General features: G+C 44.1%; 1 protein-coding gene across 6 annotated transcripts in view; it reads left to right on the top strand.

Moving 5' to 3' along the window:
* The window catches only part of CLGN (calmegin), a 63972-nt gene extending 39377 nt beyond the window's left edge, over nucleotides 1-24595 (top strand). The window contains exons 11-16 of one of the 6 annotated variants that reach the window (XM_045019632.1): nucleotides 14220-14435; nucleotides 15804-15923; nucleotides 16167-16311; nucleotides 19518-19595; nucleotides 22276-22373; nucleotides 23654-24595. In XM_045019632.1, the coding sequence (XP_044875567.1) occupies nucleotides 14220-14435; nucleotides 15804-15923; nucleotides 16167-16311; nucleotides 19518-19595; nucleotides 22276-22373; nucleotides 23654-23734 (738 nt within the window). In that variant the 3' untranslated portion in view covers nucleotides 23735-24595. The remainder of the gene's footprint in view (nucleotides 1-14219; nucleotides 14436-15803; nucleotides 15924-16166; nucleotides 16312-19517; nucleotides 19596-22275; nucleotides 22374-23653) is intronic. The other 5 variants (XM_045019630.1, XM_045019626.1, XM_045019627.1 and 2 more) reach the window with 5 other exon arrangements.
* The last annotated feature ends 2006 nt before the right edge of the window (nucleotides 24596-26601 follow it).

Genomic DNA, 26601 nt, shown 5'->3' with positions numbered 1-26601 from the left:
AATCATGAATACGTGGCTCTGATCACATTTGACTTCAGGTTTTTTTACTTAAAGTAGCTTGCTTCTTAATTACCTTATTTTAAGTCTGCTTGAAAATATTGATGCATTTCTGTATAAAGTATTTTTCTCCATTAAGAACTGCTTCTGCATAAACCCAGTTATTCTAGTGTGGTTTTCTCAACTATCCTTCAGATACTAACTACTACAAAAATACTTTCTTTCCTTTAGAAAATTACATACAAAAAAGTAATGTTAAAGTTCTACTCTGAGTGCTGTCCCTGTGGGTGCTCCACTTCAGGTGTTGGTGCATCCCAGCACCATTGATCGGAGATTATCAGTGGTCAGGGTGAACGTTCGCAGTAGCAGTCTCACGGCGCCGTGAGCATGCCTTTGTTTAACAGTTTGTTACTTTACTTAGTATAGTTAGCATTAGTTAAATCTAGTTAGATAGCCATCCACCACGATGAACTAACCTGCTCAGAACAAGTAAAACTGGTTTTAATAAATGGCAGGAAACCCAACACGCATACCACTTACCTCCAAAAATGAAAAAGATTCTTCCTGTGGTGCCAGAACAAACAAATATCTGCAAGCCAGGCACCACTACCACTAATTCTGGAATACTTATTATCCTAATGGCTTGCTATGAGCTCGCTTAGAGTTCATCTCGCTGCCATCACAGCCTTCCATCAACAGGTAGATGAGACTTCAATATATGCTCACCCAATTACCAAGTGATTTCTCACAGGAATACAGAACATGTACTCAGACATCCGAGAACCCACACCAGCATAGGACTTAAATCTGGTGTTCAGAAGTCTAACCAGAGCCTCATTTGAACCCTTTGCCACATGCTCATTACTTCACTTATCTATGAAAGTGGCATTCCTGGTGGACATTACATCCATGCACAGAGTCAGCGAGATAGGGGCTCTCATGGCTCAGCGCCCCCCCCTTCCCAATTTTCTTCAAGGATAAAGTGACACTTAGAACACATCCTAAGTTTATGCCAAAAATATTGTCCACATTCTGCCTCAACCAACCGATTCACTTATCTACATGTCATTCAAAACCACACACTAACGCTCAAGAGGCGGTCCTACACACACTAGATGTTCACTGTGCCTTAGACTTTTATCTAGACAGAATGAAGCCCTTCCAAAAATCCCCTAGACTTCTGTGTCAACAGAATGATCAAAGGGCTCTGCCATATCTACACAAAGATTATCTAAATGGATAACCAGCTGTATGCATATGTGCTATTCACTACACAACACTGAAGCCCTCCAGGCAGCAGAACCCACTCAACAAGAGCTTCATCTGCCTCCATAGCATTCTTACACAATGTTCTCATTCTAGACATCTGCAGGGCGGCCACCTGGGCCTCTGAACACGCATTCATGAACCACTAAGCAATTACTCTCAATTCAAGCTCAAGACTAGGCCTCGCTGTGCTAGCCTCAGCAACAAACTCAACTCCAAAGCCCCTTCAGTCCTCATGAGGGCACTGCTCTACATTCACCCGAAGTGGAGCATCCACAGGGACAGCACTTGAAGAAGAAGACAAGCTTACTCAGCTTGTGCAGGAACTGAGGTTCTTCGAGATGTCCCTGTAGGTGTTACACTACCCACCCTCCCTCCCCTCTGCTTCAGAGTACAAGTTAAATTTTCCACGGTAGAGAAGGAACTGAAAGGGTCAGGCCGTGTGTGTGCTAAATGAGGCACCAGCGGCGTAGCAAGACTGCTACTGTGCACGTGCACCCCAACGAGACATGGCTACTGAAAATCTCCAATTGACAGTGCTAGGATGCACCAACACCTGCAGTGGAGTGCACACAGGGACACACATCTCAAAGAACATCAGTTATTGCACAAGGTGAGCAACCTTCTCTTACAGTGTAAATTCAAACACTTGAAAATTGAAGAAATAGCAGATTACAGTTGCTTGTGCATCCTGACTTCTGCTTCTTTGTTCATCCAACCTGTGCAATGAATGAAGCATTTTGTAATAAATATAGTAAATGATCATGTAATAAGACTATCAGAATACACATGCACAATGGGGCAGAATTAAGGTTCCATAGATAACTGTAAATCTGGCATTTCCTAGCTTTTGAGTGTTTGGCTTTGTGACCAAAATAACATTATTTTTACATAGCTTTTCTGTATGTAATTTCCTTGGGTTTTAATAACAGGTAAAGACAACCTCTGTTGTGTAATTAATTCCCCATCATGCATCATCAGTAGAGTTTTTAATTGGCAGACCTTCGGTAGAGCAGCACAGATTTACACTATGTGAATTACAGGACTAACTACATTAGCTGGCAGCAGGAGAAGGCTGTTATCCCAGAGAGGAGGGATGGGTTGCTGGTGCAATATGCTGGGTCCAGAGGGGTGGTTATGGGATGCCCAGTCCAGCTCCATCTCTTCTCAACTGGAGCTGGTGGAGCTCCTGCCCACTGTGGTGCCTCCGAAAGGTAAGGATGTGCTGGATCAGAAGTGGTCCTGGGAGGGGAAACCCAGCATGGGTTCTCCTCTCCAAAGTGCTACAGTTCCTGTGATGGCTTCTGGTCATTCCCAGCTCTGTGTGTACTATTGCTGCTTTTGCGGCAGCATGGGCCTAGCTCTTTATAATGTTCATGATCAGTTAAGCATTTACAGCATGCAAGTGAGGGAAGGGAAGTAGCAAGTTAAATGGTTTAAGATTCAGCCAAACCAAGCAGAATTTTCATGGGACAAGTGAAAGGCATGACTCGCTAGCTCTAGTGCTTTGTCCCTATGTGTTTCAAACACCTGCTGCGAACAGTGGAGGGTATTGTTTCTCCAAGGTCAAAAATGTGTTATAATGGAAATCATTAGGCAATATAAATATGGGGGTTGCTACTAGCTACCCTGTCATACAGCTTACCTACAGACTAACAGAATAGAAAGGATAGACATGGTCTGAAGGTAGTCAACCTCTTATACTCAGTTCACTGATATTTCTTGTGATTACTCTGTTCATGTCCATTCTGCTGTGTTATGAATCTGTCCTATCTACTCAAACATTTAGAGCATATTATATACAAGACTGTGGTATTTGAGTCATGAATCAAATCTAAAAAGGCTATAGACTTTGATTCCTATCTTTTGTGCCTTTTGAACAGGAAGGGGTTCGCTTTTTAATTTTTAATGATATGGGGAAAACTTAAGTCAGATAGTTTGTTACATTTTGTCCTGTCATTCTGAGCTCTTGGGAGCAAATTTCATATTCATGGGCCAGCTGCTGAAAAGATGTCTCTACTGAACTCAGGAGTTTTACTTATATGGCTGATAACTCTGTCATTATTGAAGAACGTAGTTCATGTGGGAAGTCATGATTCCAAAGATAAAGGCAGTCTGCTAAGTGGCTTGTGCCAGTTCCTTAGAAATCTTTGAATTTGACCCATAGTGAACAGAGCATCAGGGTGGCGCATACATTACAGCAGTGGTTCTCAAACTTTTTTTTTTTTTCCGCAGACCACTTGAAAATTGCTGAGGGTCTCAGCGGACCACTTTCCAAATGTTGTTTGTAACATTAGCTAACTGTTTAAAAAAAAAACGTTAATTATTGGGTTTTTTTTCTACAAATAAAAGCAAACAACTCATATTTTAATAGCAGTAGTTTACTGGGGACCACAGTTTGAAAACCTCTGTAGTACAGTACTTGGAGATCTATGTTCTACAAAGGTAGGCTATAGCATTTTGAACCAGTTGAAGTTTTTTTTCCCCAGAGTCAGATTTTTCTTTCCAAGGTTTGACATTGAAGCATTCAAGCCATATGAATATATGGATAACTGTGGGAAAGTCATAGTCTGATAGAATGGGATACAGTCTCCTGGAAGTGAACAATGAACCAATGGGACTCCACACATGAGTTTTTGGAGATAGAGGCGCTTCTGAGGTTCAAGCTCCTGATTGGTCAGCTGCTGTCTGCTGGTAGGGAAATCTGGGAAGAAACATACGTTATGCTATTTTTTGGACAAATGCTAGAGGCTATTGAATTGTAAATCTGATGATGTTCTTCAAGTGATTGCTCATATGCATTCCAGTTAGGTGTGTGCGCGCCGCGTGCACGTTCGTCGGAAGATTTTTACCCTAGCAACACTCGGTGGGTCGGCTGGGCGCCCCCTGGAGTGGCGCCGCTATGGCGCCGGATATATACCCCTGCCGACCCATCCGCCCCTCAGTTCCTTCTTACCGCCCGTGTCGGTCGTTGGAACAGTGGAGCGCGGCTTAGCTGACCTCCACTTCCCTAGCTACTCGTAGTTTCTCTCGTTAATTCTGTTTATATAGTTCAGATTTATATAGTTGTAGTTAACTTTATTCGTTTGTAGTATAGTTAGTGTATAGTTCACAGGAGTTCGGGGATTGTCCCCTTCCCTGCACCCGGTGCCGGGTACTATGCTCGGTTCACAGGGTTTCAAACTGTACTCGGCCGGCCATAAGCCAATGCCGACAAGAGATCCTCTCTTAAGTGCCTCGAGGAATCTCACCTAACAGATAAGTGCCGCATTTGTAAGGCCTTTAAGCCGAGAACAAAAGGGGAGCGAGACTTCGTCTCAAGCAGCTCCTAAGAGCGACAGCTCTTACTCCTCCGCCCTCGGCATCGAGCGCTGGTCAGTCTTCAAGAAGCACTCCCTCAGCACCGGATCACCGGTACCGCCAAGGCCTCTCAGCACCGGCCGTAGCCGGCACCATCTGCTCGGCATGGATCCCTCTCCTGGAGGATGAAGAGGCATAAGACTCCTGCTGCGTCCGAGCCGCCTGCTCCGCAGCCCGAGCGCTATGCTAAGTCGGACCGCCCGGCACTGATACCTGCCGTGGCACCGACAATATCGGCACCGTCGCCTCCGGCCACGCAAGAGCCGTCGAGTCCGGTGCCTGAAAGCTCCCCGGTACGAGCCGTGGTTGAGCTCACTATTAAGCTGCGTCAGAGCCGCCCGCTCCGCAGCCCGAGCACTATACTAAGTCGGACCGCCCGGCACTGATACCTGCCGTGGCACCGACAATATCGGCACCGTCGACTCCGGCCACGCAAGAGCCGTCGAGTCTGGTGCCTGAACGCTCCCCGGTGCGAACCGTGGTTGAGCTCGCTATTCCCTCCACACCAGAGACATTTCCACAGCGAGGGAGTTGATTGCAATGACAGCGCCTGCGCTGCCTCAACCCCCGGCACCGCCGGTGCGGGTTATATAGTCGATCGGCAAGCCTGTCTTGATCAGTTCACCCTGCGTCAGCACCGCAGAGTGGCACCGTTCACGATCGCGGTCCCCCAGATGTTCTCGGTCCCGTCGCCAATCCAGGTGCTGACGCTGCTCACAGTCCCGGCACCGTTCTCCACTTCGGTACCGGTCGTACTCGCGGCACCGATCCCGTAGCCACTCCCAATGTTGAGCCTCGAGATCTCGGTCGACCTCCCGGCACCGCTCCGGTCACAGGTCCCGTTCTCGCTCCCGTTCCCGGTACCGATCCCCGGTGCCGCGTCAAGCGTCGTCAGCTAGAGACGGAGACTCTGCCAGGGCTTTTCAGCTCCTCCATGGCCATCCAAACATGCATCACTGTCGTCCCGCGTGGGCAGTTCATATGCGCAGGTCTGTGATTCGGATGTGCACTCCAGAGTCTTCCAGGTGCCCCAGCCCCAGGACCCTGACCTCCATCAGTGGTCACCCTGTACATTTTGGGCGTGCCATCAGGCCAAAGGCGTACCTGTGATCCCTTCTCGCTCTGTTCCGTCAGAGCACTGGGTGCCAGAGGCGACAGTTAGCCATCCCCCTCCGACCAGTACGGAGGAAGCCCCGGTTCAGCCACCGGACTCCCAGATCCCAAGGATCAGGAGGTCATCCAGGGCCATGAGCCCGCACAGGACCCGCTTGTCCCCGGCCTTTCTTCTTCCTCCTCCCCAGATGAGGCGGTGGCAGGAGCGTACTCCTCGGGCCCTCCTCTAATCGACTTGGGGGCCCATCAGGACCTCCTGAGACGGGTGGCACTCAATTTGAATCTCCAAGTGGCGGAAGTCTCGGAGATACAGGATCCAGTCGTAGACATTCGGTCGGCTGTCGCCCCCACTAGAGTGGCCCTACCCTTCATTCCGCGGTCAAAGCCAATCCAGATATCATCTGGCAGTCTCCAGCCACTATCCCACCCGCGGGCAGGGCAGTCGAACGCATGTACATGGTATCCTCCAGGGGCTACAGGTACCTATATGTACATCGTCCCCACCCCCTGCTCCCTTGTCGTCCAGTCCGTCAATGAGACGGAATGCCATGGCCAGCAGGCACCAGCCCCTAAACCCAAGGAGGCTAGGTGAATGGTCTTACTGGGCCGTAAGATGTACTCGGCAGGGGCCCTGCAACTTCGCGTAGCAAACCAGCAAGCCCTGCTTAGCCGCTACTATGGGCGGCGGTGGGCAAATTTACAGAGTCGGTTCCTCAGAACTCCCGTCAAGAGTTTGATGCCCTCCTGGAATAAAGGAAGAAGCTGGTGAGAGCTTCCCTCCAGGCCTCGTTGGATGCAGCTGACTCTGCTGCCACGACTCTGGCCTCGGGTGTTGCCACGAGGCACATTTCATGGCTCCAGTTATCGAGCCTTCCCTCGCAGCTGCTGCACACTATACAGGACTTGCCCTTCAATGGCAAAGGCCTGTTCTCAAAAAACAAAAAACTGGCCTTAGGCTGCAAAGCCTAAAGGGCAGCAGGGTCACTCTGCGCTCTCTCTCGGCATGCACACGCCGGTGACTCAGCGCCGACCTTTCCGTCCCCAGCCTCACCGCTCTTACCCTGCGCCTAGACAAAGACAGGGCTTTGCCAGCGGGCGTGGCTTAGGCGGTCGTAGGCGTCAATCAGGACCCCAAAGAAGCCAAAATCAGGGTCCTTCTAACCACCAATGGGGCAAAAGCCTATCCATCCTCGTCCCTCTTAGGGACCCCTCTCACGAGCAATTCCTCTTGCAAGAGGTGCGGACGCTCCTCTCCATCGGAGCTATAGAGGGGGTACCTAAGTACGAAAGGGGCAAAGGGTTCTACTCCCACTAATTCCTAATCCCCTAGGCGAAGGGAGGTCTCAGACCTATCCTAAACTTGCGGGAACTCAACAAGTTCATGATACAGCTGAAGTTCCGCATGGTATCCATGGGGACCGTCATCCCATCCTTGGATTCCGGAGACTGGTATGCCGCCCTCGATATGAAGGGCGCGTATTTTCACGTCGCCATTTCTCCTCCACACACAAGGTACCTCCGGTTTGTGGCCAACCATCATCATTTCCAGGCCTGATGATCAATATATAAAAATCCACTCTGATTCCCACACAGGGAATAGAATTCATTGGGGCCATCCTGGACTCCAGTCTCGCCAGAGCCTGCTTACCTCAGCCTCGGTTTCACGCGATGGTAACAATTATACAAGGTTTACGGACCTTCCCGACAACTTTGGCTCGCACTTGCCTAGGTTTCCTGAGTCACATGGCTGCCTGCACGTTTGTAACCAAACATGCCAGGCTTCGCCTCCGTCCACTTCAATCGTGGCTCACCTCGGTGTACCACCTGGGCAGAGAGAGCATACTCATGGTCGTCTCGATTCCCCCGAGCATCCTAGGCTCCTTCGACTGGGAGTTGATGCCCTCCCTGGTGTGTCCAGGGATGCTGTTCCATCCACCTCACCCCTCGGGGTCCCTCATGACGGACACCCCATCTCTCGGCTGGGGTGCTCACCTGGGTCAGTCTTGCACTCACGGCCTGCGGTCGGCTCAAGAGCTGGCCTTGCACATCAATGTCCAAGAACTGAGAGCAGTCTGCCTTGTGTACCAGGCGTTTCAGCAGCACCTGCAAGGCCGTTGTGTCTCGGTGTTCACGGACAACACAACGGCCGTGTATTACATATACAAGTACGGAGGAGCACGGTCCTCCCCTCTTTGCAGAGAGCTATCCAGCTCCAGGACTCATGCACAGCCCAATCAATAGACCTGGTAACGTCCTTACTCCCAGGGGTTCGGAACATTCTGGCGGATCGCCTCAGCAGATTCTTCCTGTCTCACAAGTGGTCGATTCCTCCGGATGTTATCCATTCTGTTTTTCCAGAAGTGGGGCTTTCCCCGCATAGTCCTCTTCGCTCTCGCGGGAACAGAGATAGAGAGAAGTTCTCCTCATTCCAAGGCCTCTCCCCGGGTTCGATCTTGGATGCTTTTCTGATGCCGTGGATGAGCCATCTGCGGTACACTTTTCCACCGTTCCCGCTGGTTCACAGGGTCCTGCTAAAACTCTGCAGGGACAGAGCGCACCTGATCATGATCGCTCCAGCATGACCCAGGCAGCACTGGTACACCAGCTTGCTACACCTGTCGGTAGCCAACCCGATTCCCCTGCCTCTTTGCCCAGACCTCATAATGCAGGTTCACGGCAAGCTTCACCACCCAGACCTCCAATCCCTGCACCTCACAGCATGGCTGCTGCGTGGCTAAACCGATCCGAGTTACGTTATTCTGCCTCGGTTCTACAGGATTCTCCTGGGTGGTAGGAAACCTTCCACTCGGTTAACGTATCTGGCCAAGTGGAAGCGTTTCTCCTGCTGTTACAAAACGCACAATGTTTCTCCACCGAGGTCCCGATCCATTCCATCTTGGACTACCTCGGGTCTCTCAAACAGCAGCGCCTGGCGCGGCCATCATTAAGGGTACACTTGGCAGCCATCTCTACCTTCCACCCAGCGGAGAGTGGCCGCTCCGTATTCTTACACCCTGTGGTTTCTAGGTTCCTCAAGGTCTTGGAGTGTTTATACCCCCCAGCTGGCCCCACCAAAACCTGGGTCTTCAACCTGGTTCTAACCAGTTTTATGACTGCCCCATTCGAGCCACTGACAACATGCTCGCTGACATACCTGTCCTGGAAGACAGTTTTTCCTTGTAGCCTTTCCATCGGCCAGACGAGTCTCCGAGCTTCAGGCTCTCACGATGGACCCACGGTATACTGTGTTTCTCAAGGACAAGGGCAGTTGTGACCACGTCCGGCCTTCCTCCCTAAGGTGCTGTTGGCCTTTCATATCAACCAGGATATCTTCCTTCCGGTCTTCTTTTCGAAGCCACACTCATCGCGAAGGGAGCAACAATTGTCCTCCCTAGACGTCTGTAGGGCGCTCGCAATCTATATCAAGCGGACAAAGCCCTTTCGTATCGCCCCAAATCTTCGTCGTACTGGCATACCGGACGAAGGGCCTACCTGTCTCCTCCTAGAGGATTTCATCTCGGATGACGTCGTGCATCCGCACCTCCTGTGATTTGGCCCATGTTCCATCAAGCCACCTTACTGCACATTCCACCAGGGCTCAGGCTTCTCTGCTGCCTTCCTGGCACACATACCCTTCCAGGGGATATGTTGTGCAACTACCTGGTCCTCCGTCCACACCTTGGCCTCATTGGTCCAAGAGTCCAGAGATGATGCAGCCTTTGGCTCAGCAGTTTTGCATTCTGCAACATCTCACTCCAACCCCACCGCCTACGTAAGGCTTGGGAATCACCTAACTGGAATGCATATGAGCAATCACTCGAAGAAGAAAAGACGGTTACTCACCGTTGTAACTGTTGTTCTTCGAGATGTGTTGCTCCTATCCATTCCAGACCCACCCTCCTTCCCCACTGTCGGAGTAGCCGGCAAGAAGGAACCAAGTGTTGCTAGGGTAAAAATCTTCCGACGAACGTGCACGCGGCGCGCACACACCTAACTGGAATGGATATGAGCAACACATCTCAAAGAACAACAGTTACAACGGTGAGTAACCATCTTTTATGAGAGAGATTGTGCTTCTCCCAAGTGGTGTGTATATAAAATAATTATGTGCAAATATAGATTACTTATTAAAAAAAACAGCTTTCTTATTCCTTGTTATTGCCAATCTTCTTTTATGCTGTGTTGTTACTGTGTGTGTTACATTTCTTTTTCTTTTTGGCAATTCCTAGAGCTACTTATTCTCCAGGAGTAAGAATTCTGAAAAGATAGTATCTTTATATGGAGAGGAAATTCTTCTTTGAGTGCTTGCATATGTCTATTACGCTATAGGTATGTGTGTGCATCTTGTGCAGAGATGCTGGAGAGTTTTCCCTAGCAGTACTCATGGGGGCAACTCTGGATGCAACCTGACCACGTTGTGCTCTGAACTGAGGGTATAAGCTAGATAAGTTTATGGAGGAGATGGTATAATAGGATAACGGGCTTAGTCAATAGGTCAATTAGGTGCCACACTGGTAAATAGTACAATGGGTCAATTATATGATATTCTTAACCTTTTTCCAGAGGGTATGGCTGGAGAGTCTTGCCCGCATGCTCGGGGTTCAGCTGACCGCCATATTTGGGGTCGGGAAGGAATTTTCCTCCAGGGCAGATTGGCAGAGGCCCTGGAGGTTTTTCGCCTTCCTCCGAAGCATGGGGCAGGGGTCGCTTGCTAAAGGAGTGGGTAGATCGGCTTATGTGGCCTGCATCTTGCAGGAGGTCAGACTAGATGATCATAGTGGTCCCTTCTGATCTTGAATTCTATGATTCTATGATTCTATAAAAGGTGGAGCTGCAGTGCCTGTCCTTCAGTTGCTTCTTATTGTCTGTGGTTATTAGGTGGAGTGTTTCTGTGCTTTACATCTTCATTACTCTGTGAACAAAGTTACTTATAGTTATAGTTAGCTCATTTTATCTAGCGGTACTTGTTGTTTCGTCCTTTGGACATCTTGGACATCTTTCTTCAGCTTTTCTTTTTATTTTGATCAGGCAGGCTTCCAGGCTTTGCCTGATACTGGGGGAGCCTTTGCCAAGGTCCCATGGTTTTAAGCCCTGCTCTGGCTTTTGGAAGCCAATGCTTGATAATGACCTGCATATTGCTGTTTAAAGTGCTTGGGTGAAGGTCATGTTAGAGACGGGTGTCCTATCTGCCACGGCTTCAAATGCAGAAACAAAGAAGTAGGGAGAAGAGCACCTTAAATATATTCTCATGGAGGCTGTTCATTATCTGCAGTTGGAACCCCCTCGGTTGGCACAAGGGAGCTCATTGACGGCTCCTTCTATGAGTTCTCCCCTGGCCTTGCCAACAGACAGAGGCTGTAGGAGATCCCCTTCCCTGGGGCTGTCCTCTTTGGGGTATAAGAGGTTGGACCCCTCTGAGCCTCTGAAGCATAAGAAGATGGCATTGGTTTCTTCAAAGTCCTCCTCTGCAAAAGAAGCTTTCTCTGGTACCGAAGGTAGTGTCTCTCTTTTGGCTTGCTGCTCCCTGACACTATCACAGTGTCTCAGATGAGCCAATGACTCTGATACCCATCCTGAGACCATCAAGGCCGCTAGTTCATCAGTGACAGCAGTGGATCTGCCATTGCTGATTACAGCAGGGCAGCCATCATTTTCTGTGCTGAAAATGCAAGAGGCCTTTGCAGCTGTAAGGACCCCATTGTGCCTTTCAGTACTGTCATTCACCACTGATTCAGGATGAAGATTGTGTACCAGCACTGTGGCATGTGCCATGCTTATCAGCACCGACAATATGGTCTAGTATGGATCTAGCTGGTGTCATGTTCATCAGCCTCCCCAGAAACTGTCTAGACCACTTGTACTGACTCCATCTCATCACACAGTACCGATAGCCAGGAAGCTTTTGCTGCTGCTTCCAGTGACCTCAGTCTCAACACAGATCCCTGTCCTGGTCTCTGAGGACTCCTCCTGGTACTGCTCTGCTTTGGCCTTCAGAGTACTATTACTCCTCATCAGAGTCCGAAGTGGGTTCCCAAGTCTCTCATTTCAGAGAGTCCAGGGCCTCTTCTGGAACCTGTTCCTGCTTTCACAGAATATGATCTGCCTTAGAGGGGCTCCAGCGATTTGAGAAGCTTGGTCTATGCACAACTGGCTTCTGGTACCATAACAGCCTTCTCACTGGGTATTTTGGATGTCTTGAGGGATGCTTCCATTCAGACCAACATTTATGTCTTCGTGGAAGCAGATTGCCAACGACAGAGGCTTCCCTGTCCAGTACTGAGAGACTACTAATAGTCAGTACCAAATAGCCTCTGGACACAGAGTTGATGGACCTTTCCCAACCTGCCTTGGAACAGCAGTCTGCCTCAGCAGTGCAAGATCGACCTCAAGAGGGTTCTGCCTTGTCTCCTCTGAATAAATCATCATCATTATTACCGGATGAAGACCTTCTTATAAATTAGGCCGTAGTGTAGTCCATCAAGTCACTGTGGCAAATCCCCTCATCTACTCCACCAGTGGCTAAGTGCATGGAGTGCAAATACCAGATTCCATCCCAAAGGTCCAAGCTGTTGTGTTCACACCCTGCTCCCTTTGTTCATATAGTCCACTGTGAATGAAAGGCATCATCAAGATCAAGCTAAGGTTACCCCCAAAGAAAAGGATGCAAAAAAGCTAGACCTTTCTGGGGGGGGGGGAGATTTATTGAATTGTGGGATTATGCCAACCACTATGTCCTTTTGGCCTGGAATGACTATTCAGACTGGGAGTCTGTCTCATTTTTTAAATAAATTGCCTGAAAGCTCTAGGGAATCATTCCAGACCTTCTTGGTGGAAGGCTGTCTGGTTTCTTGATCAGCTCTGCAAGCTTCCATGGATGCACCAAACTCTGTGGCAAGAGTTATGGTAACAGCAGTAACTTTGAACTGATCATAATGGTTGCAGGTGTCTAGGATTCAGTGCAGTCAGCTCTTAAGTCTTCTATTTGAGCCTTTAACCTCCTGCTTATTACACCTCTCAGCAAAAGTGCATTCTTAGTGACCATCACTACTGCTAGAAGGGTTGAGTAACTGCATGCCCTCATAATGGGTTCCCCATACACTGTATTCCACAAGGACAAGGTGCATCTTAGGCTATACACCAAGATGGTGTCTGATTTTCACCTACATCAGTCTATATATTTGCCAGTCTTTTTTGAAAAGCCACATGTTCACAGGGATGAACGATAGCTGCACACTTCAGATGTGTGCTGAGCCCTAGTCTTGTCCTAACCTAGGCAAAACAAATCCCGTTTGGGTTTCTTCCCAGCTTTTCATAACCTATGCAGCATAAAGGTTGGGTCACACTGTTAGACCATAATGACTCTAAATGCATTATCATATGCTGTGCTGCCAAAGACATCACAGCTCCTGAGAATCTGTCAGTGCATTCAACCAGAGAGGATTTGGCCTCCACAGCATCTGTGGGAAATGTCCCTGTTGTGGACATCTGCAGGTCAGCAATGTGGTCCGTGGTCTTTTGCTAGACACCTTGCAGTTACAGCTGCATCAAGGGGAGATGCAAATGGAGAAGAAAATTGGTTCTACAGTTCGTTTGATGGGACTCCTGGCTCCATCTCCATTGGTAGTGACTTGGAAGTCACCTACAGTGTCATGGAATTATGTAAGCACTCAAAGAAACAGTTACTCACCATCTTATAACTAAAGATTCTTCAAGATATGTTGCAAGTTTCCATTACGCGACCCACCATCCTTTCCCAATGCATTAAAGTCTGTCATCAGGATCCTGGTGCAGAGGAACTGAAGGATGGACTGGGCAGCTTGCCCTTTATATTCTCTGTTTGGGAACCACTCTTGTGGGCACCAGTAGGGAAAACTCTTTGGCACTGGTACACAAAATGCACACACATCCACAGTGTAATGAACATATGCAACATATCTTGGAGAACAAGGATTAGGAGAAGGAGAGTACTTGTTTCTTTCTTAACTTGTAATCCTGCTTCTCTGAAGAGGTCATTTTTGAGGATTTATGTGTTCACCGCTCCTAAGATAACTCTTTGAGGTGCTGATTACCATAGGATTTAAGATGTAAAGCCTATTGGTCTTGCTGTTTATCTCAAGATTTTATAATCAATTTTTAATTTTTGTAATTGGCCATGAACAGTTTTGTGTTCATCCGTGAACAGTTGACTGAAAGATTCCAAGGGCAGTGGTGTCAAATCACTGATGAGCCCACAAGTAGCATAAGGGATGTAGGTGCTTTGTGCTACCAACCACTAGCACAACTCTTAGGGAGCAAACATTTTAAAGACTTAGAGGTGGTCAGTCTATCATGTTCTAGGGAAGTGACATGCAAGATTTTGCTTCTCTGAAGGATAACTAACTTCCCCTTCCTAACTGGCATATGTTTTTGGCTTTTTAAAAAAAAGTGATTCACTGCTCATGTTTTTAGTAGCATCTCTCTAATGACTTTTTTTCTTTTTACAGGGGATCTGGAGTCCTCAAAAAATCCCTAACCCAGATTATTTTGAGGATCTTCACCCATTTGAAATGACTGCTGTCAGTGCTATTGGTTTAGAGCTGTGGTCTATGACCCCTGATATATACTTCGATAATTTTATCATCTGTTCAGAAAAGGAAGTGGCAGATCGATGGGCTGCAGATGGCTGGGGCTTGAAGAAATTGGTAGCTAGTGCTAATGAGGTATACAGTAGTATTTACCATACTCATAGTAGCCAAAATAAGCGGGGAAATATGCTGCTAGAAGATTTTACTGTTAATGTAGACAATATATTGATTTGATTACTTTTTATTCAAAGTGGATAACAGTTCTGAGAAACGTGCTAAATCTTTCTAGTTTGACTGCTTAGCTTTTTCCAAATCTACGCTCTTCTCAAATGTAAGTCTTTGAAGCACTTGGCTTACATATGGGTGAAATCCTGATCTCTCTGAAGTCAATGACAAAACTCGTATTTACTTTAAATGGTGCCAGGATTTCACCCCTAGATTTCAATACTCCTTGATAAGTAAGAGTAGGATCTTTAGACTCAAAGCCTTGATAGCATACTCACTCTAAATATGTAATCTCTCTAGGAATGGATAAATGACCAAGGATACTGGTCATGTAGCAAATCTACTGTCAAGCAAATTTAAGGCCCTTCGTCACTCTGAGCACATATTATACAACTCTGAAAATACAGTGTGCATCAGTTATCAAATCCATGTCCCCTATCCTGTCCTCATGTGCATATCCATCTTTAAATGCACTGCCTGGAGACAGCCAGCACCTTTGAAATCCTGTGTGCACACATCTCCAGCTTATGTCACAAGATGTGCACATGATACACTGGCCTATTTTATATGATCATAACTGTCTCTAATGGCTGTGCCCAGCAACTACAAAGCCTCTTTCTTACAGCTAAGAGCTTGTCTATGCAGTGGGGTAATGCACTCTAGTGCACTTTAGAAATCATACCTTTGTAAAGTGTTCACTCTAGGTATAATGTCTAAAGCACACTAAAATGTTTTCCATTAATTGGTCCTCATAGACCCTGCTGGTGTGCTTTAACATAATGCTGTTTTGAAACAGTACTATGTTAAAGGGCACTAGGGAACCTTTAGCTTGCACCAGAAGGGTCTACACAGACCAATTAATGCACAACACATTAGTGTGCTTTAGAAAACACACCTCCATAGAGCACATTACCCTGCAGTGTAGATGAGCTCTAAGAGTTCTCCGTTAGCTCAAATGCTGGTCTGTGCTTTCAGTGCTTGGGCTCCCACTAGTGATCATGTATTCTGTCTGTGTGTGGCTCCTTTTCTTATATCTGCAGATCTCTAATGGTGCAAGTTTACAAAATGTTGTCCCTTAATATTTAATAAACAATATTCTTGCCCTTTAGAGAGAGTGCATGTGTGCAACATTATAGCTGGTAAAGAAAATGAAAAAACGCACTAAATTCCCAAAAGATTAACAAATGTCTGTACAGTACTTTGAAAAATGCAGTGAGCTATATATATGCTAGGTCACTTTATTCATTATAGTGATTCGTTCTTCGTTTCTTTCTGCAGCCTGGTATGTTTAGTCAGTTGGTGACTGCTGCAGAAGACCGTCCATGGCTTTGGGTTCTTTACATCTTGACTTTAGCACTGCCTGTAGGATTGGGTGTATTGTTCTGCTGGCCAACCAAGGTAAAAGAAAAATTGAGTTTATTTTCACCTTTTTTCCTAATGATAGTACCGTAATTTGTTTGACCTTAATGCCCTCTAGTAGCAATAAATTTACATAATTGAAAAATCACTTCCAAATAAAATCAGTTGGGTTTTTATCGTAAATCTTAGTTTTAATAGTAGGCCTTTACAAAATCCCCCCAAATTAGAAAATAAATGTTAGATATCAGTTATTTAAAAATGTAAATGTTTAATTTGTTATAGAAAATAGAAGAAGACATTGACTACAAAAAAATGGATGTCTCTAAGCCAGTTACAAAGGGAGAACTAGAACAAGAGAGAGGGGAAATAGATGATGAAGCAGAATTGGAAGAAGAAGAAAAAGAAAATGAAGATATTGCTGTAGAAGGTAAGCTGAGCAAACAAACTCTGGTTGTAGACATGTCAAAATTCAAATAGCTATAGACTGCTTTTCCAGGCAGAATAATACCAGTTCTTAAAACCAGCTATTGTAGAGTAATAGGGCTGGGGGAAAAAAATGTGTTACTTTACTATAAGTAGTTCTTTGACCATTGCCTGCCTGGAGTCTACTCTTCTTTGACCTTTTTTGAATAGCTGCGTCTGCTGGGGCTGTATGCACACCTTGCTTCTGCCCTTCTTTTCTCCACCCTCGAGCAAGAGTGCACAGTCCTAACTGCCCTGCAGTTCCTTCTGACCAAGCAAGGCAAAAAGCAGGGACGCTACAGTGTCTTTTGGTCTTTCATCAACTTCTTCCTTTAGGAGAAAGTTTTTAATGCTTCTAATATATAAATATAGTTAGTTGTGCATAACGTTAGGCTTTATACTCCTTCTGGATATTTGGTCTCTTAAGATGCTATTGAAATGGTCTCGCATCGTTTCAGATCTAAGATGACCATTGGCAAATCTGTGGCTTTAAGCTATGCTTCTCCTATGCCACTTTGTCCATCATCATTAAACGTATGTGGTTTCTCTTTCTTGTTCCTAACTATTCTATGTGCAAATTGTTCTCTCACAATCCTGGAGAGCTGCCAGCTACTTCACTTTTTATCAGAAGCTATGAGGGTGTCATTTGCTGGCATTGAACTGCCTTAGGAGCCTGCACAGATCTCAGTCTCATTCTGCCAAGTCAGAAACCAGTAGATCATCAGGCCTTGAAATACTTTTAGACTTAGCTAAAACATCCCATGCCACTAGATCCAATACGGAGTGTTCTTAAACCATTCTGATACCTTTTCACTTCATGGTAGCATTCCTCTCACCTGAAGTTGTATATAAGAAGAGGGGTCAGTGCCTTCCTTGAGCACAGTCTTGGTGTCTGTCAAGTTCTTTCAGATGACTAAGCCTTCCAAAGACTTTCTTTCAGTATTACTCTTTTCACTCCTTATTGAGGAAGTAACAGTCAAGAGGCAAGTGATTATCAGATTGTGTCCACACTAGTGTCTGTGTCCTCTTGATGCCAGTGTTTTCTGGCATTGGTGGGTGACCTCAGTGTCAAATGCCTTACCATTGGCCACCTCTGCATGAGATGGATGCTTCAATATTGATAGCTTTTGGCTGTGTTAGTGCTGGTGCTTTGGTACAGTCTGTGGCAGCACTGAGACATTCCATCTATGCCTCGGCATCAGAGGCATTAACTGTCCCCATGCCACCTGTACTGTTGACATAAGCATCAATTGCTAGTCCAGACCCTCTGGCATTTTCTTTCTATTCTTCCTCTTATTTTAGCCTAGGCACTGTCATCTTCCTTGCCCTTGAATAAAGAAGCCTCCCTTGCTTCTCCATTGAGTGCTTCCCTTTACTGTATCCCAGTTGAGTTCATCTTGGAAACCAGGGATTACTAGAGCCCACTTCACTGCTATCAGCATGGCAGACTGGGGTTCCTGAGTTACAGGTTCTTTCCATCCAGTTCAGGCGATGCTGCATCTGTGTGTGGGCTCCCTCTTAGTAAGAGTTTCTCTAGGGGATACACCTTTTTCCTATGAACCACTGTCACTTTGGGCCTATTGGGCACTTTGCATTGGTTTTATTAAAGAAATTTTAGTGCATCTCTTGCTTTTTTTCTTCCCCCCTTTTCCTTTATCTCTTTCCATTTCGGTTTCCTTCAGTCTGATTTTTTTTTTTAATATATACGTTTTTCACTGCAACGTTCACTTCCCTACTTTGTTCTTTTCACACTTCCACTGATCGTCTCCTTCCTTCAGCTCATTCTTTTCTCTTCCCCCTATCTATTTCTGTCCTAGAGGGGAATGGTTCAGCCTGCCAGCATCTCAAAATGCCACCAGGAGTTTAGAGAAACAAGGTGGGTGAGGTAATATTTTATTGAACCAACGTCTGTTGATGAGAGAGAGAGAGACAGAGCTCTTCTACGGGGCTGCGTGGCTCTAAAGCTTGTCTCTCCCACCAATAGAAGTTGGTCCAATAAAAGATATAACCTCATCCACCTTGTCTCTCTAATATCCTGAGACTGACATGGCTACAACTACACTGCATATCAGGGATTTAAGCAGAACAGTACAGAGCTCACTAATCATACTCAGCCCACATTGCCTTGTCTAAGACTAGAACAGGAAGAGTGAGCTGAACACTGATCACCCCCGCTCTGTCATGTGATCTCTGCTAGGAATCCTATGGGAATGGCCAACTGCCCTGCAAGTCCATAGAAATGACTGCCCTCCAAAGTACATTCACAGCAGCCCAGTTCAGGCCTGTTCTACGTAGTTAAACTCATGAGATGTGACTTCATATGTAATACCATGAAGATGAAACTTGCTTTAAAGATACAAGTAAAAGAATCGTATTTCTTAGACTACAGATTTCATACTGTAAAAATAATCTCAATCTATTAAACTTCCAGGATTTTCCTCGCGTTGTAGTGTGATGTTTCCCTTTAGCAGAAAGGAGATTAGTTTTGTGGAAAACAGTCTTAATTCTAAAATCTGCATTAATCCTTATGCATTGAATCAAGCTGTACAACTCAGATACTCAGAATGTCATTCAAGATTTTTTTTCTGGTTTTATTCTGATGAGGTTCGAAATACTACTGAAACATTATTAAAAGATGGATCTTTTTCTGATAGCTGACTAGCATTATCAAAGTAGATTTTGGAATGAATGTGTAATACATGTGGTGCCAACTGCAAAGAAAAACTAACTTGAATCACACAACTTCTTTGATTAACTTGTTTACGAATTTTGTCTTTGGAATGGCTGTTAACGGTCAGTACTGTTACACCAAGGAGACTCATTGGATCCAGTGTTTAAAGCCTAAAATCCCAGTAGTAACTAAACACATACTAAAGAAAAGTCTTTAATTTCTAGACATGTAGTCTATTCAAAGGTCTTTAGACAACTTCTGTGCTTTCTGAGAGTAAAAAATAAAGGCTTTGTCATACAGCTCTCCTTTTCCCTACTTTCCTATTCTTTACATGAAACTCATGATTCCACTTACCAGGAAGAAGCAGGCAAAAACCTGTCAACCAACCTTTCATACCTAAGAGAAGGTTTTGTTCCCTTTACACCATTCTTTTGCCTCTTCATGCCTGAAAGCATGGAGCACATGGCTTCTGCTTTTCCCTGATTCTGCCTTTCCTACAGAAAGAAGACAAATTGAGGAGATGAAAAAAGAGATGATAAAGGAGAAAAAGAAGAAAGGAAGGAAAGAGCCTCCCTCAGGTACTGAGAAAGGGAAGTAATCTGGGCCCAGGCTTGAAAATGGCCTCTACTCCTTCCTTCGCTTCCTGCACCTTCTTGCTGATGTTAATACTTCAGGCTGATGGGCAGCAATTCCACTGCAGAGATGTAAAAGGCTTTCTATCAGACTGCTTTATATGGAATCTGCAACCATGATATAATTTACTACTAGTTTTCTACTTCTGATCTTGACCATAGCTGTCACATCTGCAGAGTCAATATATGCGTCTTTGTTTCTGGATAGAGAGTATGGTGTTGATTTGACCTATGAAGTCCTAAATCTCCTGGGATCTGCCTATGAGAGAAACTTCCTGCCCCTCCATGCAAGACAGCACAATTCCGAACAGCAGAAGCATTTGAAGTAGACCTCCTCAGTTTAAGGGTGTATGTGGCTGCTGGCAGGATGTTATCTCTAAAGGGGCTCCTCAACTTTGTGATTTGCTCTTCTGTTACTTTAATATGACATTTCTGTGGGGCCAGTGGGTGGTGATAACTTGATTTGGCCACACATCCCCTGGTTTGCCCTCATTCCTCTGCATGGAGCTCCTGACACCTAAAGAAGCATCCAGGGAAAGGAGGTAACTCTGCCATGGAGGATAAGATGCATGTGCAACTTTTAGGGGACAATTAGATCCTTATTTATTAAGTAATCAGTAACAAATAGTACAATTATCCTGTTTATTCAGTTTCTGCCAGTTGCTACTTTTGGTGTTTAGGTTTTTCTCAATAATTTTTAAATGATGTTAGCACTTCTGCAAAGTGCTGGATTGACAGCACTAAAAACTGAAGTCTTTTTGACAGAATGTGAACAGTGGTGTTTTGCCACACCATCCCTACAGTTATATAGCTATTTTTTTAAGTAAATATCTCTAAGTCTGCATCTATACAAGGACATGTTGTTTTCTATTGGTAGTAACTCTACTGTTGGTAGCACTGGTAGAGACTATGGTGCAGACAGGGATCAGGTGTTCCTACCATGTCATCTTTCCCTTCTCTGAATAAAAACACTTAATACCTGTTAACATTACTATTTCCACCACTGGAGTTGAACTGGTAGTGAATTATGGGTCAAAATTTCCTACTGTAGATCAGGCCAGAGAGGATAAAATGATTTAAGTGTCCATGCCTATTCAGTTCATGGCACCTCTGCTGAGACTACCAACAAGTGCCAGTTAATATTTTTTCTGACATGGATGTCTGTCACTAAGAACTACGTTTTTATTACTAATGTTGATTTCAATATTGTAGCTGTGTTGGTCCCAGGATATTAGAGAGACAAAATAGGTGAGGAATATATTGTCTTTTATTGGACCAATTTCTGTTGGTCAGGGAGACAAACTTTTGAGTTTACATAGAGCTGGTAGAGGTACTCAGTGTCACAGCTAAATACAAGGTAGAACAGCAGATCGTTAAGCATAAGGAGTTAATATGTGTATCGAAACCATTCCAGGTGAAGTGGGCAATTAATCCTCTGCACTCCTAGGACAAAAGAAGGTTAGTGGGTTACAGATTCTTGTAATGAGCCATAAATCCAGTGTTTGAGTCCATGATTTTTTATATCTAGCAAAGGTACCAATTTTAGTTCCCAGGCCCGACTTTTGGATGTGTTCTGCCGGTGTCCTTTGAGAACAAGGACTGAGAGGTCAGAGATAGAGATAATTTTGTGAAGTGGGTTTGCCCAAAGGTGATGGTAGTTAGTTAGTTATTTTTTTTATCATTTTTCTGTATGAGTTAATTTGAGAGTGTAGTAATTGTCTTGTTTCACCCACATAACTGTAGTTGGGGCATTTGCACACTGGATGTACACTACATGTGATAAGAACGTGTAGGACCCATCAATTTTGATAGGTGTGTTGTGGAGTGCATTGATCATCATTGTAGTGGAGATATGTCTGCAGGTTTTGCATCTGTACAGCAAGATCTGGTGCTGCTTTGAGTTGGTGTGCCCTCATCTGTTAGGATCTTGCTTCTGATTATGAGGTTGTTTTTTTGAAGGCCAAAATAGGGGATTTGGGAAACCCATCAAGGATGAGTGGTAACTTTAACTATACTCCGTATGATACTCATAATTCCATTGTCTGTCCCATAAATCATCCAATCTCTGTTTTGGACTAAAATTCCATTTGCTAAAAGAGTTAGAGATTAAGGAGTAGATTCCTCCTTTTTGTGTCAACAGTTGTTTGCAGTTGCAATAAATGTTTGAATGTCTGAATTGCTGGCATAAAAAAGAGCCTAGGGTGAAATTGTGAAAATTGGGTACTAAAATTTGACAATGGATCTTATACTAGTTCAGTGATTCTCAAACTTGTATTGGTGACCCCTTTCACAGAGAGAGGCTGAGTGCAAACCCCCCACCCCTTATGAATTAAAAACACTTTTTTATATATTTAACATAATTAGAAGTGCTGGAGGCAAAGCACGATCCCCTGAGGGGTTCCGACCCCCCGTTTGAGAACCCCTGCACTAGTTGATGTTAAGAAATCTCTAACCCTGGTATCAGAGGGTTATGTTAGTTTGAACAGTTGCATATAAAATGGCCCAGGTTAAAATTTGAAATTGGTGTATTTTTTTGTGTTTTGCTTTAGTAGTGTATTTGGTTTTCTCACTTATCTTTGCATAAAATAGTCCATCTACTGAGTCGTCATGTTAATCTCTCTTCTAGAAGGTGAAGGTGAAGATAAAAATGATGAAGAGAATGAAGCTGCAGAAGGAAGTCAGGAAGAAGGTGACAAATCAAATAAATCTGGCTCAGAGGATGAGGTGAGCTACTCTAGAACAGCAAATAAGATTTGCAAATAAGTACAGTGGGAGAAAAAGCAGGAATTTGATCGTTTCAGGGAAATATGTTTTACAGGGGATATAGTGACCACATCCTTCTTTCCTCCTCCAATTTATCCATAAAACCAGACCCCCGTCCACATACTAATTTGGATGTTTTCTCTATATTAGTTTGAATATTTTACTATTTCAGGCATTAGAACTGTATAGGCTTGTAAAATCTGTGGTTACAGCTTCCCCTGCTACATACAGCAGAAAGCAGCTTTGTAAATGATGTGTTCGGAAGCAGCCTGCTGTGATTTGGAAAAGGAACTCCTTCCTCTGAGTTTGGCTGAAGTGATACTAATGTTAAAACTTCTAACTTTCTGTAGAATTTGGTGGTGTTGACAGGGTTTGTGCCAGGGAGATTGAAAGAAGAGTACAGTTTTATATAGTTAGCCACTCTTTTAGCAGTTCTGAAAGTGTTGGATACTTTGGCCGGTAGCAAATCTCTTAATGCCTTGTTTTTGAAGTCTTCCAAAACATTTCAGATTTTCTTATTTCTGCATATCTTATCCAGTTATTACCAGGATATACAAACATTTTTATAATTATGACTAGCTCTTAATATCTCATTCACAGATTTCTCAAACTGTTGATTATCATTGCTAAGACAGTGCTATAGCTCAGGAACTTTAAATTAAAATGACAGGCCTGCCATTGGGTGTTGCTGGGAAGTAGGGTTGCAATACATTGGCCCATATAGGAGTTTCCTCTTGGGAGGACTTCTGATATGGTAATTACCTGTTTTCAAATTAGGAAGCACTAAGTCCGATATCTGTTTTGGCCAGTCCCATGCTGCTTACTTTGTCTCCCTGTGTAATGCAGCGGTGGAGTACCTAAAACCTCCAAAGTAAGAAATGATGGGCAGATTGAGTGCAGACTGTACTTTAAGGGGGGGGAAAGGTCACTGAATTCATGACCCTGCAACTGAAGTTGTTTCTTTAGATACTACTGAGTAAATTAAGCAAGAAAAGAGGCTTTTAAGGATAAAACTTCAGTTTATACTCATCTTTTATATTCTATTTATAGGACAGGAAATAAAGATTATTGAAGGCTGAGGAAAGGGACTTTACTATTGTGCATTTTGTAACACTTGCCAAGTGTTGCAGTATTTTATCCATAGACAATGTGATTGGGATAAGGAAAATACCTCTCATTATTGCCATAATTAAATTTAGATTGCTGTTTTGATGAAGTTAAACCAAAATCTTCTATTCCAGATGAAAGAAGCTGATGAAAGCACAGGATCTGGAGATGGTCCAATGAAATCAATACGCAAAAGAAGAGTACGAAAGGACTGAGTTATTTCCAACTAGTATTTTTAGTTCCTGATTATAGAAATTTGGCATGCCATTTTGGTGTGCCTGACAGCATGCAAGTTACTGAGACTTAAGTCCATTTTTTTATTACTACATAGCTTCCTGCTTCCATATCCAGCCTCCTTGATCTTCCCAAATTTAGCATTTTTCCTCCAAAAAAAATAGAAAAAGTAATCTGAAGAGTTAGATGGTTTTTTGAATTTAGAATAAAAGTAAAGTGGCAATTTTATCTGATTTAAAAGATTGATATTCTTAAACTAGTTAATATTGGTTGATGGTCATTTTGGCTCTAAATGTTTTTTAAAACATGAATAGTAAATGCGATGATAGTATTTTGCAGCTCTAGCACAAATCAGCTGCTTCCACTTCACCTGAAGTGGAATGTAGCATCTCTAACAGTTTACAGCCCTAAAGAAATGGCCAGTCATTTTTTTCTGTGCAGAACTAAATACAATAGTTGTTTTTTGTATGATAAATACAGTGCTAGCAACACATTTTATTGTAAATGATCTACCTTTATAATATGTTTGTGGTCACATGTTCACTTTAGGCATTTGTTACAGTAATTTATTTGACAAGGTATCATTCATAGGAACACTGGTTAATAGATAGCATAGCATGTTTTACATCTGAATGCAGAGACTTCCCATCTACTTGAAGTAAAATGGTGTACAGGTAACTTTTTCAAACTTTTATAGTTCTCATGTTCCAAGCCAGAATAGCCTAATCCCGGTTGACAAAATATTTGCTAAGTGTACATTGCCTCTTGAAAATAAAATATTTAATCTCTTATGTTTATCATGAAATTTATTAGTCTTACAGATAATTTTGAAGGGTTGAGTTTTTATTATAGTCATAAGTAGCTGGACACCTTTAATTACACTAGGATCTAAATAAACAGCATACTGCAAGAGAGTTGTTTGCTTCTATCTTATATTTAAAAAATTAATCAAGATGTAGTTATTGTACATACCACAAAGGTCTTTAAAAGCAGGGTTTTCTGAAATTATTTAAATTATTGAACTTTGTCTTTTCCCAAAGAGAATTTGCCAGAATTCTCAGTCATGGGATGTTGGCTCTCTAGACTGAGTTTGACAGAACTCCTTCTAGAATTTTTGACCGTAAAGCAGTGAATCAGGCACTCTGTCATACACTGCCACCCCCTTCACTATTCCAGCAATTCATCTTTCCTGTTTTAAAAAAAAAACAAAAAACTACTCACTTTGCTTCCAAACCCAAATCGATGTCTCTAGCTCTTTTTTTTTATAGCAAAGCCCTTCACAGGATTTAAGATTTTAAACTAAAGTTTATCATTTCTGTGTTATTATTTGTTCCTCAAACTACTTCCTTCAAAACATTATTGTGGATTTCTAAAGAGGTGTTAAGGAGCAGCTTCTTTTTCCTCCTTGTCCTTTCTCCTATTATCCCCCATCCACGGAAATGGAAAACAGCCAGGGGAAGCAGAAGGGCAGTAATTATCCCCATTGCTTGACCCTCCTGTCCAGGAGGCATTTGTCTGGGGCAAAGGTGAAGTTTCTGGCTTGTATATAGCCAGATACACATTTAACTGGCTCAGCAGGGGAAAGTCTCATCCATGTTGAGCAGAGAGCAAGCCTACCTCACTAAGACTGGGAGCCAACAGTAGGGAAGAGGTGATGAATTTTGATAGTTTCTTCCTGAGTATCCCCATTCTCACAGCTTGCAGATCTGTCCAAGGCTTTATCACTGGGGAAGGCCAGGTTCTCCATGGCAACTGAGGGGCTCTGGAGAGGAGGGGGGACCTTCCCCCCCACCTCCAGTGCAGAGACTTCAGACCCCCTTACCTCAAAAGGAATAAAAATTGAGGTAACCAGTGTTCCAAGGCCTGATCTAGAGATTAAAGAAGAGATGTAGCTGTTTCAAAGTTGAAAAAGCAGGGTTAGGCTTCTCTAGAAAAGCCACCCCCCAGAGCAACATAAGCTACAGCAACCTAAGCACTGGGGTGGATAGTGCTATGTCAATGGGAGAGCTTCTCCCACCAGCATAGCTACTGCTTAGATGGGAGAGCGCTCTCCTGTTGGCATAGAGCATCTTCACCAGACGCACTACAGTGGCGCAACTGTCTCGCTGTAGCAGTTCGAGTGTACACTAGCCCTGAGCTGACTTGTGTAGTGTTCAAGTCTGTAGCTTATAACCTAGATAGAGGCTACGCAAACCTCCAAAAAGATGCTTTTAAATAAAGTGCAATGTTTCTGAATTATTAAAAGGTGCTTTTAAGGGCTTTCTTAGTATCCATTCTTCAGTTTTGATTAGGTTCTCTATCAGTGTGGTTTAGATACCCAAATCATTGGGCCCATGATAACTTATGGTTAAACATTTACTAATCTGACAGATGTTTAGGGTCTGATTCCACTGCAGTTAATGGAATAGATTGGGCCTTTAGTACCCACTATGTAATGTTTAGAGCACAGAATAATTAGTGTACATGATCATACAGCAATGCAAAGTTATTTACAGAAGAAAGGTTTCTTCTGGTGCACATGCAGCTTATTCAGGTTAATTACTTTGACTGAAACAAAGTTAAGGGAAAGAAGTGAATGAATTTTCTATTGCTGACTAGTTTCACTGGATAGCTATGCATAAATTTAATTTTAGTACCCAGAGACAACCAGTGTCAGGGCCCTAGATAGTGACAACTTACTGAAAAATACTATATACTCCATGTGGTTAGCAAATGCTAATCATGCCTACTGTTTAATTTCTATGTAGAACTTTTTCACATTAGTTTAAAACCGCCTTAACTCCCAACATTTACATCCGTAAAACATTCCAACCCTATATACTGTCCATTCTAAGACAAACCAACTGAG

The sequence above is a fragment of the Mauremys mutica genome, chromosome 5, assembly GCF_020497125.1.
Source record: "Mauremys mutica isolate MM-2020 ecotype Southern chromosome 5, ASM2049712v1, whole genome shotgun sequence".
In the NCBI taxonomy this organism is placed as follows: Eukaryota; Metazoa; Chordata; order Testudines; family Geoemydidae; genus Mauremys; species Mauremys mutica.
Note: the sequence above shows the minus strand (reverse complement) of the source record. Positions and strands in the feature narration are given on the sequence as shown.